Here is a 22,546-nt window from a genome sequence, read left to right as displayed (position 1 = left end):
AAAAAGCTCCAGTGAACACTGCAGAAAAACAACGCATCAAAAGCAATCACGATTCCGAAGTGGATATGGTATTTCCAGACCAAGTATTTTTCTCCCTTGATTGCCTAGGATGTTAATTTGGAGTTGCAATTTCAGTAGGAGATGAGCAAAACTTGCTGTGTGACAGGTTTTGTTAACTTCTTGTTTGGACAGAATTCAACTAACAGCAGTATCTTCTTAACCCTTGTCACAAAATAATCTCAACACCATCTGGTAATTTGTCCATCAAGAGTTGGCCAAAGTCAATCAGTACTGAGTAACTTCTTCAATTCTTTATAAAATGCATGACAACTGAGAGACATAAAAGAAAGAGCATCAAGGAATATTCTACACATTGATAATATGCTATGGGGAACTCCCCAAAGTAATGAAAATCCACTTCTGTGAATGCTTCCAAGTTGTTTAGTACTCTACTTACTCTTTACATTCTTTGGACACATGTGGTGGCACTGTGTATTTGCAGTCCATTATCATAGTCAGAGTTTCACTGTCATTTGCTTCTTGAAATGGTGGTTGTCCACAGACCAACATGAAGAGGATGACCCCCAAACTCCATATATCTGTAAATATAAAGTACATATTTTAAAAAATCAAACGTTGAGGATACAGACATAATTACCATCCAACCCATGAAATATTCTTAAAATGCATATTGGGGTGATTACTGTACTCTTCACTATGAGCATTACTTATGGAAATTGCAATTCCACTGAAGTAAAAAATACAGTAGTTCCATTGTTTGACAGCTTTTACAGTTTTTGAAAGGGGGAAAAAAATCAGAATTCATTCCTTCAAGGATGCATAACAGTTTGAGATGCATTAACACTTTTGACAGCAGTGTTGGATAAAGCTGAAAATAATCTGGTCACTTAGAAGGCAAGAATTCATTACCCTTTTGTTAACAGGTAGGCACAGGTTATTCAAGAGATCTGTATTCAAAATACATTACTTTCTGAAGGACTCGTGTAAACTGTTCTCTAGATTTACATGTTACTCTACGGTGTAAGAAATTACAAAGAAAGTCACTTATTTCAGTAAGACTGCTTTTGCTATGTTTTTCCTCAGTTGTGTTGCTTTAAAATTTGGCACTTCAACAGTAACTAAATTAGTTTATGTAAAACCAGCTTCTTATACCAATGATACTACTAAGTGTATAGTGGGGGAATAGTGGGGTTGGGTGCTGATTTTGGGGTTTTTTTTAAATATCCAAACATAACAATTAACAGTGATTTCTACTATACTCTGGGAGTCTTCTTGTTTCCTTCTAATTCCTGCTTGTGTAAAATAAACATTTAACAACTCTCCTGTTCCCCAGTGAAATGGCATACCAAAAGATGAAAAAGAAGCACTTTGGGGCATGAAGCCCTGTAGCTGGTTTAGCTAATATTTAGCTCAGATCTTTATTAAGAGCCCACCTAGAAGAAAACATTTCATGAGAGTCACTGCATTCAATAAAGGAAACATAAATATTATGAAATACATTATATTGCAGAAAAATAAATAACTCGCTCCAATACATGCTTATAAAATTGCCATCATCTTAAAATTCAGCTACAGCTCCATGCTCTGGGAATTTCAGCAGCAATTTGGGGTCTTAAACCCTTAACGTGTTACAGATCTGTACCCAGTAAAACCGAACAGCTGAGAAATGATCAGGCAGGCACCTCCCAAGGAAAGAAGAGAGAGCAGCCGCCAGTGATCTGGGACACAGAGCACACGAGCTCTTTCCTGGAAGGGCTTGCAAGAGGGATCCACATAAGCTACTCAACTGCATCTTGCTTTCTGTGGCCCATTCAAAATACTTTACATGCATTTCATGCTGAAGGATAGCTCAACTTTTTATTAAATGAAGTAAATCACACAGATCCATCCTCAGAACAATTACTCATTTTGCTAGTTATGACCTATTCTTCTTATGGTTTAGCTGACAGAGGAGAACAGAAACACTACATGATGATTTTCTTCAGAGCTTTAATTTGTAGTAAAACTTGCTATTAAGCTCAATTATTGGATTTCTGCTATGCTCACTAGGGCCTCAATCCTGTAGGTACTCAGCATCTTGAGTATATCATGTATACCTGTAAATTCAGCATGACAGTCACGATGTTTACAGATTCAATAAGTGCTTTGATACTTGTTGTCTTTCTGCTGCTGTTTAGTTTCAAAGCAGCCAATAGTTTTTGGTGCATTATCTATCTTCCATCACACAACAGATTACATGAAGTTTTTGCAAGCACAAAAGACATGTGAATTTATGCATTTCTATGAACAGTCATCTCTTGGCTATCAGTATCTTCCCAGACTTTTAACTTTGCCTGGGATCTAAGTTGTGATTTGATCTATCCAAGTATTCTGTTCAATACTCCCCCACAACAGAACAGAATGCTTCATGCATCCTTTAAGCAATGAAGTATTTTACAAGAGTCCACATAGTATTCATTATTGCAGACAAATTACATTTGTTATAATAAAGCAATATATATTGGCTAAATTTAAGCCAAGAGAAAAATATTGGGGAAGGGAGCAATATAATTAAACTGGTAGTTAAAAGTAAGCATATAAAAACTTCGAACAGAAGGGAGAAGACAGTAGTGTAAGAAATCAAGCTCAAAAACAGTAAGACAGTCCTGAGAAAAGGACAGCAATCAAAGACAACAATTAAAGTACCATGAAATCGCCGTACACAGGAAATTCTATCAGACCTTGAAGTTTCAACTGCACCGAGCAGATACTGAACATATTTTAAGTATTTTCCATTAAAAGGTAGTCTCCTAATTTATTTCCTATTTTACACACATGGCTTCCTCTCCGGGCTATACATTCATTTCGCTGTATTTCAATTTGAAAGGATATGTGATAACAGGTACTGTTTTAGTTTTCCAGAAGTTATTTAGATAAACATTTATGCACATTTACTTCATAAAAATAAAAAATAATTTTTAGAAGCAAAATCCAACTGATTGTCTAAATGCAAAGTAAACCCCCAAACCACTATTGCTTGCCATTATGCAATGTCCATTAGACATCAACCTTTATGTTTTGACAAATAAAACAGTAATTACTGATTAGCCAGCACATAACAGAGAATTTTGTCTATTTTTCTTTCACTAGTTACTACATTTTGCACTCTGTACCCATGGGTCTTTCCAGATAAGAAGAGCTGAAAATAGTAAAATGAAATAATTTTAACACAGCTGCACAAAAAGTAGAATACAAACTCTTGTTAATAATGAAATATAAATCATGCACTGAACTGCTACTGTATTTTATTATATCACAAATTCTGTTTAATGCATAAAATATACACTAAAAGAGCATCATGTATATGCCGAAAAAGTTATTTTAGAAACTAAAAACAGTGCTTAAGACTATTTAACCTTGGCATATTACATAGATATTCTAAGCCTCTCAGTGAAGAGCACTAGAGCAGCAACAACTATACTTTACCTCACTCTTACATACTACAGGAAAAGCTTCCTATTACACTTTTCTGATAAATGTGTATTTTGTTACCCTGCAAGCATAGCAGACGTTTATTCTGATGTGACCAAGAAACAACAGTGGACAGAAACAATTATAGGGCTTTTATTCTTAGCCTATTTTTACAGCTGTAAAAAGATCAACTTCACTGCACCTACAGCCAAGGTGACTAAAATGACTCAGCCTGCAGTGTCATGGACAGAGCTGGGCAGCCTCAGCAAAACTTAAAAGTCTACTAATAACCCAGAAGCAAAAAGATAGTGTGCCTGAGAAAGTCTAATCTACATGTAAGACTGAAAAATCACTGGGAGGCTTCGAGCAGACCTTATGTCCTGGGGTGACGTTATGAAGCCGCTTTATTCCTTAACCATCCGCTCAGTGCCCAAGGACGCTGTGCCTCTAAGATGGACCCGGGGCCGGGGCTGGAGCCAGGGGCTGGAGGGGGCAGTTGAACGGTTCAGCCCAACAGCTCCAGGGGCTCGGTGGAGCTCGGGAGGGAGCGCGCCGGGAGCGCTGTGCTGCTTTTTGGTTTCCTTTGTGTTCTGGCTAGCTGGAAAAAGTTCAGTTGGTTTCTTTTCTTGTTCTTTTTTCCCCTTCCTTCCCCTTGCCTCACTGCCTCCCTTCCCTCCTCGCCGGTCCAGGGAGCCTGCGGTGGTGGCCCCGGTGGGCATGCGGGGTGGCCCTGGCTGGTCCGAGCCCGCGTGTCTGTTCCCTCTCTGGGAATTTGTTGTATTTTGAGTTTGGTTTTTCTTTTTAATTCTGTTCTACCCTGTTTTGTTCATGTGTTAATAAACTGTTTGGTTTTTTTCCACTCTCACTTGCTGTGACCCACTTGTCTTATTGGTGGAGGAAAAGGGGAGGCCCTTTTCCCTTCGGAGGAGACACTCATTCCAGAGTGTTTCCTCCTGAAGTTTTGTCTCCAAAATCGAGACACCTTACTATGTCAAAAGACAGATGTCATCTTAGCAACATCTTCACAAGCCCTCCAATATCATATTATAGCAAGCCTCTCATTTCTGGAAACAGAGCCAAGCATTTAGATGTCTGCAGGTGTACTGAGAGAACACATTCAAGAGTTCTGTCCTGCCCTTTCATATGCAAACTCTCCAGACAAGGGGTTGATTCCTTGTCCCTTTTCTGTGCCACAGTTTAACCAGACCACATCAATTGTTTGCAACTCCTCATGCAACTAAAGCCAACCAACCATATGACTGATGCAACACCTTTAACAAGGCTCTTGTTAACACAGCTGCATATTTTTCAGTCAAATCAGAAAATAAATTGCAAAAAACCATGTAAATATACTGCTTTCTTCTCTAAATATACTGGTTTTGTTCACCCATTTAATATAATAATCACAGTTCATTCTGGAGAATTCTTCTATTCCAGAATAGTGTCATCTGGCTGAAAGATGCAGGATCTTTAAGCGGGGTTGTCTTAGAGTAATTAGTAAAGGAGAATCAGAGGTTATTTTATTATAATGCATATTTACCAAATTTTATTATTTCCCCAAACAATACACAAAGCCACACACAACAGTGTTCATTACCACAGTTTGGTCCTGTCATAATCAGTGCCAGTTTTAGATTTGAGACCCTTAATTGAAGGAACATAAGGAAGAGAAGGGTTACAGAGACCACCTTTAAAATGCAGATTCAAATAATAATTTATTTTTCACAATTTCAAGTTCTCTTCCTACTCTTAATAACTAGCCATTAGCAGATGAAGGCTTTTTGGAAACTGCTTATTTCTGTCCTTCAAGGGTCATCTAATTTGCTCTCTTTAGAAAACTGATGGAAAGCAGAAATTAGGCCCAACATGCTGCATGCATTTAGCATTCTTATAACCTGCAAAACTTCAAGTTATTAAAGGAAGGCCAGTTCTATACTGCAGTAGCCAATATCAAGGTCTCTTTCACAAGCCCTGTGAAGATCTCAAGATAGAATTTAGCCTTTAAATTGGGTACTAGTAGCTTGAAACTGTCATTGCTATGACAAGAATAAAATAAGAATAAAACCAGTAGTAACTAGCTGCAGTAGAGAATATTTTTTTGTTTTCAAGCCATTAAATAATCAGAAAAGGACCATGAACCATGACAACCAGGGCTGTGTATATGCAACTTCCTTACATAATGTGAAGTCACTGCCATAGAAACCAAATTACAACAGTAGTTGTCTGTGCTACGCCTGTCGTAAACACAGGGTGGTCAAACATCTGTCGTGTTCAAGTTTGCACACTCCACAAAGGATATCCATGTTCATCTACTTCACCATTACATTAGTCACTTACTGCTTTCTGAAGTTTGTGATTTACTCCTAAAATAAGTACTTAGGATTTCAGTAAGTTACAACTAAAGTGACACGGGATGCTTATAGCTTCGTATTTCCTCAAATTTCTACCATTCCTCAGAAGCCAGACATTTGTCACACTTTATATATGCTATATGAACTTGTGATTTTAAGCAATTAAAAATCCATACTCATTTTGGAATAGACACATTTGCATTTACACATATAATGTAAATTGAGTCTGCTTATTGAAGTTGTTTATTTCAGACCTTGATGGGAAAAAGGGTGGATTTTTTTTTCCTCCTAACTTAAATTTAGAAACGCTCAACAGTTTACAGTATATATTGCTCAGCTGCTAAGACGGATCTTTCTACAAAAATTATTTGTAATACTGAGTAAATTTAGCCAGGTTTTATAAATTTCTCTTCACAGTATTTACTATAACAGCTGAACATTAGTTATTTTCTGCTAGGAGCCACTTAAGCTAAAAGGAAACAAACCAACTTTTATGGAGATGACAAATGTTTACATGTTTATTCTGCCACTACAGAGGTATCAACAGACTGTAAATAAATGAAGGGTGGAAATGGACCCAAATTTCCAGGATTATGGGCAGTTACTCTAAACACTGTGTTAAGACACTGAAGAATGTTACCACTGCTGCTGCTACCTCTTCAGAGCAGATTGATGAAGAAAGCCCAACAGAGACCTGTTGAATACAAGCCTTGGAAGAGATTCAACACATCAGCACTTCAATACCTAGTTCTTGTATGCAGAGCTAAATAGGAACAACTCTGTGTAAAATCATCGGTATCTCTGCACTCTGGGCACGTTCATGGCTAGGCAACAACTGGCCAGTACCTGCAGACTGCTCTCTTGAAGTCAAGACACAAAAACCCCATTGTGAACTACTTCATTTGCATTGAAGGGTGGAACCTTGACGGGTTCAAGAGCAGGTACAGGCTGGTAGCTCAGGAGGGTAAGTGGCAAGCATGCTTGTTACAAGTTAGAGTTTAAGAACCCACTCACAGGCTGAGGGAAACTGAATGAATACTCAAATGTATAGCACAGCTCCACATAATTGTCTGAAGAACCAAAACACAATTAAACTGTAAAAATTCACATGACAAGTGAAACACTGCAGTAAATGAGACTTCTGTTAGAAATAGTGATGAAACATTATATACAACAGTACAAAAGATAAAAGCTGGTATCATACTACTGAATCATTTGAATGGTGCTTGTTGATACACCTGTGCTTCAAAAGGAGAGTAAGAAAAAGTATTTCCACTCCTGTAGAAGCTAAAAATCTTTAAAAAGTTGCATCCCTTGCATAAAAAGTCAGTAGCGAGAAGGTATAGAGTAATTGTATTAAAACACTTCAACATTTCTATATATCAGAAGTATTTTTACACTGCCATGTGCAAAGACTACTGACAAATCTGGATCATGATCAAATTGGACCAGTAAAATTTCAAGCATTAAGAGTATAGAACAAGGATTATTTTTTCATAGATACTCAATTTTTAGCTGATTTAACTATTCTTTCACTCTTTAATTTTTAATGAAAAAGGCTTTGAATGAACTTGTATACTGACCTCTGTAGTTCTCAGAGATGCTACCATCTGTTAACTTTTTCTGTCTTTGTAAAATGCATTTATTTTTCCCTTGCTGAAGGCTGAGGAAGAAAACATCCACAATCAAGGCTAACATTTTCAAAATTAACATGCAGAACTGGGGTTTTTCTTTATTTTAAAGCACTATAAATCCAATCAATATTACTATTAGGACACATAGCAGAGAAGAGAATTAGGAGAAATCTTTTCCTTTCCCCCTTTCCTCCAAAAAAGAGCATAAATAGCAAATGGCATTTGGCAAATTATTTTCCTAATTAGCTCATCTGTCTGGTGAAACAGTCTGTTCTAAGTTATCTTGCTTGACTAAGACACAATCATCAGTAACTAAGTCTTATCTTCAGAAGTGATTCCTATTTTCATTCAGTCTGGCAAACCAGTACTCGTACTCTGGATGCCCCAACATAAGGAGGACACGGACCTGCTGCAGTGAGGAGGCCATGAAGATGATCAGAGGGCTGAAGCACCTCTCCTATGGAGACAGGCTGAGAGAGCTGGGGTAGCTTAGCCTGGAAAAGAGAAGGTTCTGGGGAGACCTTAGAGCACCTTCCCGTACCTAAAGGGGGCTACAAGAGAGCTGGAGAGAGACTTTTTCCATGGGCATGTGGTGACACAACAAAGGCCAATGGCTTTAAACTGAGAGACGGCAGGTTTATATTGGATATTAGGAAGAAATTCTTCACTGTTAAGGTGGTGAGGCACTGGAACAGGTTGCCCAGAGAAGTTGTGGATGCCCCACTGGCTGTCAGTGCTCAAGGCCAGGTTGGATGGGGCTCTGAGCAACCTGGTCTAATGGGAGGTGTCCCTGCCACAGCAGAGGGTTGAGAATACAACCCAACTTTAAGGTCCCTTCCAACTCAAACCATTCTATGATTTCATGATTTTTCCCTGAAGTCAATAGCATGGGTTTTGCTGGTTAAGTAAAACCACTAAAATACAAACAGTCGTTCATTTCTCCTTTTTAGTAACTAATGCATCTCAAATTTCAATAAGGGGATTTTAACTGAAAACACCACCACTGAAATGTCTTACTGAACACATGCCACTTGCCTTTATTCCAAAATGGCCTGTTTTACTCCAAATCATCAGTTCTGCATTTAAAAATATGATCTATCTCATCTCCTTTGGTGTCTGTTGTTTAGCTCCCAAAAAGTTACTAATCTATATTAAGAAACTAAACTAAACCAACATTTTCTGCATGAATTCCAATACTACTGCTCCAGAAAATAATTAGCCAGAATAAAACCCAATATTAATTAAATATAAAAGGAAGTTTTATTTTTTTTTTTTATTATTTATATTTATATTTTTCTTTATAAACATGTTCTCAAAATCATTGGACATATCAAAGTCTATACAGCACATGTACATGTTTCACTGCAATGACTTTGTTCTTTTTTTGGTATATAAAGACAGTTTGCTCCTTGTATCTTAAAAATTCTTCATATTTTCTGTGGACTATCTTTTCCTACACATTTTAGCTGTATAATGTATAATTTGTACTTTATTTATAAAAAATTAACATCTGAATACATGATTTACACATGAATGCAAAACTTGGGCATCTGGTTTATAGCTAGGTAGTACGCTACTGATTTTGGTCCCACCAGATCTGTGTTGCCAAATTAGTCAGCCACAGGCTGGAAATAATCTGAGTACTCATTTGAAAGATATATGACATTAAGCTTCCTGGCTGTGGAGATGTACTCATGATAACGAAGCCTTGCTCCACAACAGCAGCTTGAAATACTATGAAAACAGTTCTCCCATAAACACAGCAACGTAACTATATCCCTATACTTAAATTGCAGTTTAGCTGATATGGCGGTAACTGAAGCCTATCCTGACAGCTTCTTCTCTGTAGTTTCACTTGGATAAATTATTCTTTGCTTCACCCAGCAGTTCACTGGTGAATGCATGAAAACTTGCATAAAATAATCCAGAACAGAACGTAAATTATACTTCATAAATATTAGCTTGCTCAGATTTACTGAGAAGTTATCAGGATCCCAGATTCGCACAGTTCACTGCAGCCCCATCACATCAAAGCTTCACTTCTGAATACAAGGCTCAAATCGCTGCAGCGTAACATCCTCAATTTTAAGCACTAAAAGTATTTTTTTGTCAATACAATAATTAGACTGGGGGGGGGGGGGGGGGGGGAGAACCAAAGGATAGCATACTGCATGAAAACTGAACTCTTTCATTAGAAATAAACTTTACTACCTGCATACAAATTGCCACAGAACATAAATTCTTTGTTATCCTCAAGATTGTCATGTCTTTTATGAGGAACATCTTGCAACCATTCTTTGTGTTGCTGTGATGACAGACTGCAGTGCTAAGTAACTGTGATGGTAACTACAGTGTTACTTGTGCATTACAGTACTTTTCTAAAGGCCAGTGCTCAACTATGGTAAGTATACAAAATTCCAATGCTACAGTTTGAATTTGCCCATTTCTCATCCCCAGAAGAATGAATTTACTCTGCAAATGTTTCCATGCATTGCAAAATCCCCAACTACATTAATACAAACCTATCACAAGTGCCTATGTCTTCCAGCATTACTGTAGCCTACACAGCACTTCACACTTTGTAGAGATGCCAAAATAGAACTTGCCCTCTGCTGAAAGAATCAACTAATCTGAAAAACTCCAACTAAATTTCATCACCTAGGAACGAGGCAATTTCTATTTATTTAATAATCCAATCTCTGCTGATGCTGGTAGAGCAAGAGGAAGAGTACTACCAGAAGCACACTATTCTTTCTCATCTGTAGTTATCAACTTTTAAATACTGATGGAATTCACAGTATCACACCACTGCTCTCGACAGAACTCTGATCTAAAGTAGCATGTCCATTTCATTTAGGAAATGAACTTTATGTCCAACAACAGTCCTCCCACTTTCCTCTGATTAGAACAAATTTTAATTAAGTATGAAAAAAAGATGGGAAACTACAAGCAACAGAACTTCTCATTATCTAACTCACTCAGCTTTTTGAAAAGCCCTGGGAACATATATCATTGCCCAACATTCCTCTTGCATCATTATAACTACAGCTTTAAACACAAAAGGAAATGAGAGACCTAAATTAACTAGGCTCTTTTCAAGTGTGCAGATTTTCAAGTGACATCACAAAGGGCAGATTAATCCCTCAACTAGCTGAAACAGTTATGTTTTCATAAAGCAAGCTTTTCTATTACCTTTAATAAGCATATAACTTAACAAAGATTTGCCCTAAATATTTCAGCTGTTTGTTGAAACAAAATATAAATTATCTTCCTTTATATACTCATTCTAATATTATTCATAAGAGATCCAAAAGCCATGTTTGTGGCAAAGTCTTTGGCCAAAAAAACCCCATCATATACCCCAATTGATTTTTCTTCCAGTGATTTTTGCAACAATTTTCCATAAATAAAAACAGGTGTGGGGTTTTAAAAATATAATGAATGCAAATGTACCTTAATATGCACAGAGTGTAAAAGCAGGGGAATCCATTTCAATTTGTCATTTTAGTGAACTGAGTTGGATTTCAAGTGGTCAGATTCTCACAAGGGGGCATGACCATGTAAGTTGCACTGGGGAAAGCATGACCCCCTTTTTACTAAGGAACAAGTTTTTAGATTGGTTCAGCGGTAATGTAATTTCATCCTAACTGGCAGAAAAATCTCTGCCATTGTCAGTCACTATTATTGCAATATTAATAGCCCCATTCAGCCAACAGCTGAATGAGTTGACAGCACTCCACCACTATTTCAAGCTAAATATACACACCTTGCACATTACTCGCATCACAATGTAACTGATGCAATTTCTGTCTTGAAAATTTCTACTTCTGAATTTATACATACACCTAGTCCACAAGTACAACCTCATCCTAGCATGAAAGTTTATCTTTCAAGTTTGCAGAAGCTGATTTCTCAGTTACATAATTACATTTTTAGTGATAAATTTCCTAAACTTATGTTTAGGATTTCTTTGGGGAAAGAGGGCTTTAAAGAAGGCCCTATTTTTTCTTCCCCCACAATCTCTGTACTTAAAATACATAAATCATATTTAGAAAACTTGTATAGTGTACCTTACCTTTTTACCCATAGGTAGAAAAGGAAAATCCAGACCCTTCAAGGTCATCACCTTATTGGAATCTTGTAGTAAATGTTGGTATTTTTACTCTGTTAACTGACAGTACTTCATAGAGAACTTGTAGTGCATTACAGAGTGATGAAAAATATGCCACTAAAATGTTAGGATACAAGCACTGCAATTGGTCAACTAGGATAGAAGTTTTAAGTATCCAGTAGCTGAGACAGCATGGGGAATAAGTAAGCAAAAACTAACCCCTGATGTGTATGCAAATATTCTCCGAAATAGAAGATAATTGGCATCCTTAGACACCAGTTAAAAGAATTTCATTTTTTCCTAATTTTTCTACTTTTCACATCAATCCATTCCATATTAGCCAGACTTCCCCCTCTATGAATCCATTCAAAAATTTTCTTTTAGTACTATTCAGAAGTTTACCTCCCTAATTGTTTACAAAGTCCTATAACAAACATTATTACACTTAGGATTAAGAGGTCCAAAGCATGCTTTATTAACTATGTAATTCAATTTGGACCATCTGGTCATAATGCTCCTAATTCCCTCTCCCCCATTAATCTCCACACACCACCTTTTTCCCAAGCATCTTCAACTGGGCAGCAATATCAAAACTTAATTTTTTGCTCATCCTCCAAAATTTCACCGCAATTCCATTTTTCAAGAAAAAATTCACATAAGGCACTGTACAGAATATTTAACAAATGCACTTTTCTATCTTGTTTTGAAGGCTACAGCTATCAATTACACTCATGCTTCAGGAAATTCTCAAAATAAAAAGACACAGGAGAACACAGAACAACTTAGGAGCTCTAGTTGGCCACTAATAAAACCAGAACTACTCATCTAAAACATCTGTCTCTAAATAGAAATAATTTTGTAAAGTATCACTCCAGCATCAACATGGATTTGCAAACCCGGAAATAACAGCAATCCAAAATTCCTTTCAAGTCCAGAAAACCCAGAAAAACAACACCTATTCAAAGTCAGAAGCCATGAAGTGTTATTCAAATGTTTAGGCAAAGACCATAATACCTGATAGCTGAAAATATTTGTATTTAAAAATAATGCAAGAATTGTAGTTCAACAGTTTTGTATGCCTGTCAGCACACAAAATTAGCTGCTTGTTTACCTCAGGAAAATAAGCAAAAACCCAGACAACTCTGTATTAATTTAAACCATCACTACAGTCACTACTATGAAACATAACAAAACACACACAGCCATGTACGGAGTCCTAATGGGTGCTATTAACACCTGTGAAAGTATCAGATACTGAGCAAACAAGAACAAGAGGCATGTTGACTACCAGAAGCCATTTCTGAAGCACCGTTTGGAATTATAGGTACCTACACCTGCTGGAGAAGTGACCTGTACCTCACTCATGTACCTCAGCTAAGATTTAAGCAATCTATATGACTACAGGACAATATTCAGTGACCCTATCAATGTTTACAGCTATTCTAAAACGACTGAAAATTACTTCTACTAGAATAAGCAGTAGACCTAAGAAAGACAGTAAGAGAATTATATGTAGTAGTCCACCCTGCACGCTCCGCTTTGCAGCTAGAAACATGCAGACTCATTTACACATTACTATTTCTTTTACCTTTTATACACTCAGGAGCAACTGGGAACTCATCTGCTACTTTCACTTCTCAGACAAAAAAAGGGCAGAGAAGGGGTAGAGGGAGTTGAAGCTTTCTTTAACTCCCTGTCTCCTCCTTTGATAGCTGAGTTAGTACTTGGTACAAATGGCTTCCCACCACCTTGCAGCAGAACATGTAAGCAGCCTGGGCTCACAATGCTATTCTTACATGGCTAAATGGAGCAAAGAATATCACCAGTGGTTGGGTACAACAGAGTGTGGGGTCACATTAAAAATAAATTCCAAACAGGCAACTTTTCCGAAAAGAAGATGGGCTCTCTCTAACAAAGTATTTACAAATATACCCATTGCATCCACATTACAATTAATTTAAAAAAAAAAAAAATTACAATGTATACAATTGCATCATTTCATACAAAAAGAACTTTTAAGCATTTTTGAGAATGTTTTGAGTATCTCCTTCAAACAAGAGCTGCTCCAGCAGTAACTCATCCACAGCTCATCCAGGTTATATTACTTCTTGCCAATTAGCTGGCTTCCACATATGGCATTATCTTGAAACAGAAAACAGAGGTACAAGATCATGGTATTTACGTTTGTAGATTACTGGTTCAACTCAAAGTGGACATACATACCCACTGCTGGTGCATCATATTCATCCCCAAGTAAAATTTCAGGAGCAGAATAGGCAAGAGATCCACAGCTTGTGGTGAGCTTCTTTCCAGGCTGAAATTTGTTGCTGAAGCCAAAATCAGTCAATTTCACAAGTCCTTGTTTTTCAAAGAAAACCACATTCTCAGGTTTTAAGTCTCTATGGACTACATGCAGTTTATGGCAGTAGGATATAGCATGAACTATCTGAGCGAAGTATTTTTTTGCCAGATCCTCATTGAGACCTTCTTCATGTTTCATGATGTAATCAAACATATCTCCGCCATCCCCTAGCTCCAAGATGAGATACAGCTTCGTCTGGGTGTCAATCACTTCGTACAGCCGCACTATGTTGGGATGCTGCACTAATTTCATGCACCTGACTTCTTGAAAGAGATGTCCAGTGGCGAGAGTGTCCAGTTTGGTCTTGTCAATGACTTTTACTGCTACTTTTTCACCCGTAAAAACATGCCGAGCAAGTTTGACCACAGCAAAATGGCCTCTGCCCAAAGTTTTATCCAAGTCATACAATCCTGCAATTTTTCCATCATATCCTCGTTTGAAGCCTGCCATTCTGTTTCAGAAGATGAAATAATGTTCAAGCTCTTTGGAAACGTGGTATTTTCATACAAGTGTATCTGATGCAAATAAATAGTCCATAATCACTGCCAAGCATACCTAAGAATAAAGAGACAAGATTATATACTTGTATAAGAGTAAGCAAAATTATTATCCTGTAATTACCCCAAGTTATATTAGCAGATTACTACAGATTATTTATTAATAATCTTCAGGAATTTCTGCAATAAGCCAGGCTGTGCTAACTTGCAGATTTCTGACATCACATTATCAGTATGCTTGAAGAAACTGAGTTTCAACACTGCAATAATGAAAATTTGTCCCAAATTCAGTGGCCTTCACTGTCTTGAGTCAGAAACCTTTCAGGCAGCACTTGAAGAAATCGGTATTATAAGGACGGTTAAAATTGGCCAAGATGAAATATGTAACTTTTCCAGATACATTATGAAACAGCTGGGCAGCACAGAATATCAGCAAAAGGAACATACTTCATACATCTCATTTTTGGCACATCCCTTCACACTGCACATCAAACAGCTCTAATACAAAGTTCTGATGACATGACTTGGGACTTCTACCTCCTCCCTTTTAACAGCTTTTTGTTTAGAAAAGCTCAGAGTGACATACAATACTTAATTTTGTTACTCTAATTAGCTTGAGCATTATCAATCAATACTATAATTACAGCAAATGAACAAAGCTTTAAAGGTTGAAATGAAACATTTGGGTTGGATGTACTTACTGCAAATAAAATATCTTGTTAAATATTTTGACTGAAGTTATACAAACTGGTGATAAAAAGTTTGGAGGTAGGCTGCATATGTTCAGCAGTCCTAGGAATGAGTGAGGAGAAGGGGAAGAGGAGTGGGAAGGAAGCAGAGAAGACTCAAGAGTTCAGCTTTTTTATACTGAATTCCTGCTCACTTGGTGTTTAGCATTTAAGCAAACAAGACCCAACTTATAAAATATTAATGTTCAAAACTGATTTTGAAAGTCTTACGTCCCATTGTCATAGAAAACCTCCCAAAACCTTTTCCTGCATTGTTAACAGATTGATGTTTAAATAAAAAATTGTAGCTATCAAAAAGCTAACCATTTCTCCAACTTTGAGTGCAAGATAGAAATATGTAGTTAGAAGTATGAAAATTAAATGGCTCATTGCCAACTCTAAAATACAGAAAACATAGCTCTTTAGAATATATTTTCAGTTTCAAAACTGAACTTCAAAAAGATAATCTTTGAAAAGGAAGCTGGGAAACAAACAGACCCTTACATTAGTTATTCTCAAGTTGAAATGTAAGCTTTAGATTAAAAACACTCCCTGCTAAACAAGTTATTTCACAGACAGTGAAACTAATGAACCTGGTTTCGTATTAATTCAATTACAAGGCTGGGGGTCCTATGAGGATTCTCTGATGTTTAACAAGCTCACCTTACCGCTTCTCTCAGCTGGAGCCATGATATAACCTCTTCACCATCCAGCTGTCTGCTTCCACAAAACACATAGAATTCAGTTTGAGACCTCCACCCCTGTGAAATTTAAGTGAAATCAATTAACTTCCAAAACTTCATAACCTAGACAAGGAACAGAGTTAAGTATAACAAGCATTAATAAAATAACAAACAATATAAACATTGAGGTTTGGGGTTTTGCGTTTCTTTAAAGATAGTCATCAAGCTTTAACAAACTTCTCTGGGTTTTTTGTTGCTGTACGCACCCTTTCATTCTGCTATTAAGCACTATGCTTCACATGCTCTTTCAAAAACCACTCCACTAGAAGATGGTTGGCATATCTACTTCCCATACTGCTCATCTTACAGAGTTTCCCCTACCATTCCCATGTAACACCCTCCCATCCTTACTCAAAAAAGCACAAAACTGAATTAAAGCATTCTACATTAAATCAAATGCCTGTGTCAAACACTCTCCTACCTGGTAGAAACTATTACAGGATGCATAGGGAACAACATAGTACAATGGCAAATGCAACAATAAACAGTAGAACTCTCCTTATCTTTCAGAGATTCAAAAACTTCTTTACATTTGAGAGCAGTGGGCCTGTGTTTAATAGCACTTGATGGATTCCACCCCACCCCTCTCTGTGAAAGAGGGCAGGTGCTTTATTAAAGCATGTGAATTTTTAGCATCAAGAACATACTGCAGCAGAGCTGAATAGCTTAACTATGTGCTATGAGAAGAACCACTTCCTCCTGTTTGTTTTTAATCTCCTGATAATTTGTGCATCTTCTCATCCACCGTCTGTTCCAAAACAAGAACTATCATACTACATTTACCTTGCCTCAAGCAACTCACAGCATTTCCTCCCTTCTAACTTCAGTTCAATCTTGTTCAAGTCCTAGTCTATCGTTCCTTTTGCAGAGGTTATTCCACAGTCTTCAGCATTCCTCTCACCCTTCTCTACTCATTTTTGGTTTGTTCTATTCTACTTTCTTAGGCCAGTTTGAGGGCTTTTTCACTACTACTGCGCACTGACAAGGTTTTCAAGCAATGCTTTACTGTATAGTTGTATAATGTTCCATCTTACTGACCTAACCCCAACATGGAGACTAATGAAAAACGGTCCATGCACACACATAAACCACCTAATCTTAGCCTGTATGAAGCAATAGGAGATATATTAATCAGCTGTGCCCAATATGGTTGTGCAACTCCAGAGTCTCACTCCTAAAGGGATTGCCAGAATTTTAAAAAACCCCCAACAACAACAAAAAACCGCACACAAACATGCTTTATAGTACTGCTGTCTCCAGAGCATCCTAATCGGACTCCTGCTTCTAGATTAAAGAAATTAAAGGAAAACTGGAGCACACAAATTAAAGACAACTTGTCTGAATTTAACTGCAACACTCAGCAGTAAGGAAAGAAGATTTATGCTCATTACTTTGTTCACTTGGCACATTCTCAACCATCATTGTACAAACTCAACAAGTGATTTAACTCTAAATCACAGATTACACATAAATATCAGCCCGTCAACAGAATTCCAGCAAAAAACAGTTATGCTTAAGCCACGAAGAAATATATCAGAGAGTAATCAACAGGGTAAGAGATTACAGAAATGGAAGATAAATTACGTTTACTAATGTTGCAGCCCCATAAGCTGTAATAAAATTAATGCATATTCATTAACAATTTAACTTAAAGTCTCCAGAATAACAGACCAACTAACCCTTAACTCCGTGGTTTTAAAATAAATCTGCATAGATGAAGCTCCCACGGCTAAATACAAGGATCTTAGATGCAACACATGGTTTGAACACACCAAAATTTAGAATTGTTCAGCAGTAGGAAGTGGATGCAAAAATGTCATAGTGTATATAGATACAAGCCTTGGTTACAATTTAAATAAGCTATGTAAAGGAGTGCAGTTGCCATAACAATACATTTCAGAGCAGTTTCTTTTTCTCAGTTTCTCTCAAGAGTAAGAAAGTATAATTTTGACAGTACTTAAGGATCAACTAAGAGCACATTTTCATAACTTTCAAGCTGGAGCCTCTTTGAGACCCCTCCTTTGTTTTTGTCTCCTTAGCTACAACAGTGGAACTTCTGGGGCTAATTATAGATGAAATCGCCAAACCTCTAGTTTTGCCATCACCCTCCAACACAGGATTACTTTTAATGATGGATCATTTCAGTGATCCAGTTTACAATGTGACCCCTCAAACATTTTGACCAAATGAAGGAGCTGCAGACTAAAGCAGATGACAAGCAAAGTTTCCACCAGCCACACTTCAGCAGCAAGCCAAATGACAGCCTGAGAAAAAGCATTTAAGAGAGTTTTATCACGTAAAATATTTACCTGTCTTTTCTTTCACATTATCTCAAATGCCTGATAAGTTCATTTTTCAGCATTAGAGTTTGGTTTTTCTAGTTGGTGAGTTCAGTAACCATTGGCAGCGTTTAATCCATGTGGCTAATTATGGTTCTAAAAATGCATTTTTCCCTAATTATACCAGAACTCAGCTACACCCCCAATACTCATTTTATGCAATGTAGACATTTACCAGTAAATAAATTCAGAACGGATCCTTCCTTCCCTAGAAGCTCATATACGTATGCCACAAAACACTGCAAACAGCCATTAATGGAGATCTCCAGGAGCTGTTTTGTAATATCACATGCATCTTATTAAGAAGCTTAACAACAGTACTGTGATTCAACCATCTTTAAAAGATGGATGAATAGATCTGTTTAGAAAAAGGAGCATGCTTCAGAGACACTACTTTTTCTTTAAGCAATTCACCCTATTCAAAAAGTTTAATCAGATTATATACTGCATGTAAAACCAGCCTAGTTTATCTTACCCTAATGTGTGTATTAGCTTACTTTAGAAAATGAAGCTTCAAGGTCCCATTTAAACAAAATGTTGAAAAATTATCAAAGCAAGGACTTCCCTGCATTATCAGGCTAACAGACATGAAAGCTGAAGTAATCCTCACTGGGACTCATCCGTCCACAGACAGCTAACCATTCCTGTCTCCCTTCTCGATAAATGGAGATTCAGTCAACACAGATAAGAGTCTGTGATAAAACAAAGTGCGCCCTAAAGCAGATAGCCAAATAGATCAAATTAATCATTTCTTAAAAGCACACGCTTTCATTTTCTGTAACAGGAGTTTAGAATGAATAGTTCAGTGGATGCACACATTATACACATCCACCAGATAGATTAAAGAAGTTTCTTTTTACCCTTTTTCTCCTTTTGCTCTCTTTTGTCTCAGATAAGTTTTTTTACCCTTTTTCTCCTTTTGCTTTCTTTTGTCTAAGATAAGTAACAGCATCTACTCCAATTATTTGTATTTGTATCTTGAGAGTAAGACTTACGTTGATAGTGTTCCTAGAAACACTAAATCCAAAATTTGACATAAATGGAATATGGAGATTCAGAAGCAATTTTTTTCACTCTGAAAGGAATTTGTACAAATCATCAGAATCTGAGAGCAAACTGAAGGACATATTAACTCAGTAAACAAAGTGCAAGTATGATTTTTCTTTTTTTTTTCAATATTTCCTCCCAATTTTTATCTGCTATCCTAACATAAGGTATCTTTACAGGCTAATCCACAAACCTTTAAAAACAGTCTATCTTGTTACTATATGAGCCACTACTGGCACTGTTACACCTTCACTAACGTGTCAATCTGCTTTCCCCCAGAAGGTTTTTTACCACCTTTCTTTTGGTATAAGGGAGCACCAACACACTAGAAGCAGGTAAAAGGCATTGCAAGAGTGACATGTGAAGAATGTATACACTCAATGCATATCACATGCTCTGAAAACTTGTCATTACTCGACTCCTCCATCGTACTTCAAACTTCTTAAGCTCCTAGTACCCAGTGTTTCTTGAATATTCAAGACTCACTATGGGAGTCAGGATCCCAGGAAAGTGTATTCTCCTTCTGTTTGCATACACAGGTGTCATGGTCCAGCAGAGCCCTTCCTCCTCCACCCTCCTATGGCCTAAGCTTTCACAACCACCATTCAAAGTTACTCAAAGAAATCATGGCAATCTATACCTGCCCTACAGCCAAACATTTTGTAAATGCAGCATTTTTGGGGGGTGGAGGAAGACACAATTCACAGTAGCAGCTGTATTACAACTCAGCCTTTATATACACAATGCCCTCTAAAGCTTTATTTTCCACTTTACATGACTGCACCACAGCATACACACATATCTTCCCTTTCACTGATGACAAATCCCATGAACTCTCCTGCTCCAAGTGAGTTCCACACAAAATACTCCAGGAGATTTTTTCAAGGTGTACATGTTCTTTTATTTTCCTATTAGGCCTTAGTGTCAGAAACCAGCTCATACTGTGTTACTAAAATGTCAAGATGTATCAGCAAACCTCGCTACTATTCAGCATTGGCTACCCCTAAAATGATGAAGATCATGATGAAGAGTTATCAAGTAATGCTGTATTTCAAACATAAAAAGAAGAATTAACCTGAACAATTTAATTGTATTCCTTAGTTTAAACAGTATATAGAATTTTGCTCTGAAAATATATAAGAGGTGCCAATTGCTGATGAAGTTTTGCCATTCTAAACATTTGGGAAATCTCTAGCGAAATTTTTATGTTTCATTGTTTTGGAATGTATTGTAGGCATTAGAGCTACTTATGTCTAGCCTTAACTCTTCTTAGAATTGAAATAAAAGCAAAATGCTAACAAGAATTCTTAAACTCTAAGGTCCATTATTCAGTGAACAGCCAGCAGCAGAAATGTTTGGCAGGTCAATAAACTTGGTAAAACATTGCTCCTGGACCAACAAAATGTTGGAGGATGGGAAGGGTAGCGCTATTATAGATTTGAGAAGAAAAAAGTTACTAACAGCATTTTGTAACAGAAAAAGATGAGAGCCTGCATGACCTGAGTTCTAAGATCAAGACACTTTGAGACAGATCCAGTGCATGAGAAAATTTAAAAGATACAACACATGATTCAGGATATCATCAATTAAGAACATATTTATTTCTTAGATGAAGAATTCCCAAACTTTTAGACCTATAGATCGCTGTCTACCATCTATTTTCTTGAAGATTAGTGCAGCCACATCAAGCATAGACAGTTAAAGCTTTCCTCTTTCACAAAGCTAAGCTGTCATGAGTGGTCTGCAGAACACTAGAAAAGAGCACACTAAAACTTGAGAACTGTGTTGTGGAAACTCCACCAGATAATTGGTATCTGTGTGAGAGTCATCTTCAATACAGACAACTTAAAGAAGCCACGGGATCTGAGTTGGTCCTTCAAGGCCTCCACTTTAAAAGTCAAGAATATCCATTTCCTTTTTCTTTCAAAGCAGGTGAATGAGAAAAAATACAGACAACACTGATGTACAGATTGCAAAGCAACAGTGAGACAGTAGTAGTAACAGCAAGATTATGATTACAGGCTAGAAACCAAAGCTATTAAGAAGACAGATGCATGAAGACTGATGGAACTACGATTCACTAACAAACCCATCACCGGTAGTTACTGGCACTGGTTCCAATTGTGAAATATGTTAAAAGCCTAAAGTACTTTCACAACCTTGCTGATAATCGCTGCAGTTCACAAGGTACTTTCCATTTCTAAGAGGAGGTATTACAAAAGACAAATACAAGCTACCCTATGGATTCAAAAACTCAGCAATAGCTTTACACCATTTAAAGTCCTCACGCCAGCTACAGCTCCAAAAGCAATTAATCTCATGTATCTGTTTTCCTTTTATGCCTACTCTTGAAGGCCAGTATGTAGCTAAAGAAAAAAGCAGTAGAGACACTACCCTGTCCACGGTAGCAGAGGCTTCAGCAATACAGCACTTCAGCTCTGAAGCTGCTCCTAAAGTATTATTGTATAGAAAAATACCACATCTTCCCAAATGGCCACGCCTTGTAAATTATCTTCTACATAATAGTATGTGATAACATCTTTTAAAAGGACTTGCTCCAAGTTTTGTGATACCTGCTAGTACTTTCTTTCTGTATCTGTAAATCAGCAACAAAACTTTGTTCAGACCCTGTGATGTCATACTATATAAAAAAAATTAATTTCAATTGAAATTCTCGTATTTTGCAGTTCCCACTAGCAGAAATTTTTTGCTCAACTATAGAAAATTAGCATGGGTTTCTTAGCTACAGACATTCATACATCTAACCAACCAGATCTGGTATTTCAGTCAACACTTGTACAAGCAACAGAGATAACTCAAGGTAGTTGGACTCCCTAGCCCAAAATTATACTTTTCCAAGCTTGATAAACAGTATCCAAGTAGATTTTTGAAGATTTTTAATATTATGAATCCCATCACATTTTCCTTTTTTACTTCTTTTTTCTTCCCCCAAAATAACGAGGAACATAAAACTGATGCAGAAATATTTTGCATATCAGGTGATTCATGACAGTACCACCATCTTTTAGACAGGACATTAAATCTTTATTTCCAGGAAACTTATGACAGGACCTTTGCAGAAAGCAGACAACTCAGACTTCTCCACCAAACTAAACTTTTAGAGGAGCTGCTTCGTCTACTCCATGTTCATGAACTCCCAGAATTGTTTCACCTTTTTCAAATGTCTATTTATTAACATTACCACATAATTTTGTCATGCCAGGCAGTGCAGCCAAGACCATTAACGGGAGCTCTAAACATTC

The 22,546-nt window shown here is 37.1% G+C and overlaps 1 protein-coding gene across 2 annotated transcripts in view; it reads right to left on the bottom strand.

Annotated features, from left to right (window-relative positions):
• The window catches only part of SNRK (SNF related kinase), a 38,779-nt gene that overhangs the window by 12,244 nt on the left and 3,989 nt on the right, over positions 1–22,546 (bottom strand). Inside the window, exons 2-4 of one of the 2 annotated variants that reach the window (XM_032107226.1) lie at positions 15,823–15,915; positions 13,791–14,484; positions 458–599 (exon numbers count right to left, since the gene is read on the bottom strand). In XM_032107226.1, the coding sequence (XP_031963117.1) occupies positions 458–599; positions 13,791–14,379 (731 nt within the window). In that variant the 5' untranslated portion in view covers positions 14,380–14,484; positions 15,823–15,915. Of the gene's footprint in view, positions 1–457; positions 600–13,790; positions 14,485–15,817; positions 15,916–22,546 lie in introns of both variants that reach the window. The other variant, XM_032107216.1, reaches the window with a different exon arrangement.

This window comes from Corvus moneduloides, chromosome 1, assembly GCF_009650955.1.
Source record: "Corvus moneduloides isolate bCorMon1 chromosome 1, bCorMon1.pri, whole genome shotgun sequence".
NCBI lineage: Eukaryota > Metazoa > Chordata > Aves > Passeriformes > Corvidae > Corvus > Corvus moneduloides.
Note: the sequence above shows the minus strand (reverse complement) of the source record. Positions and strands in the feature narration are given on the sequence as shown.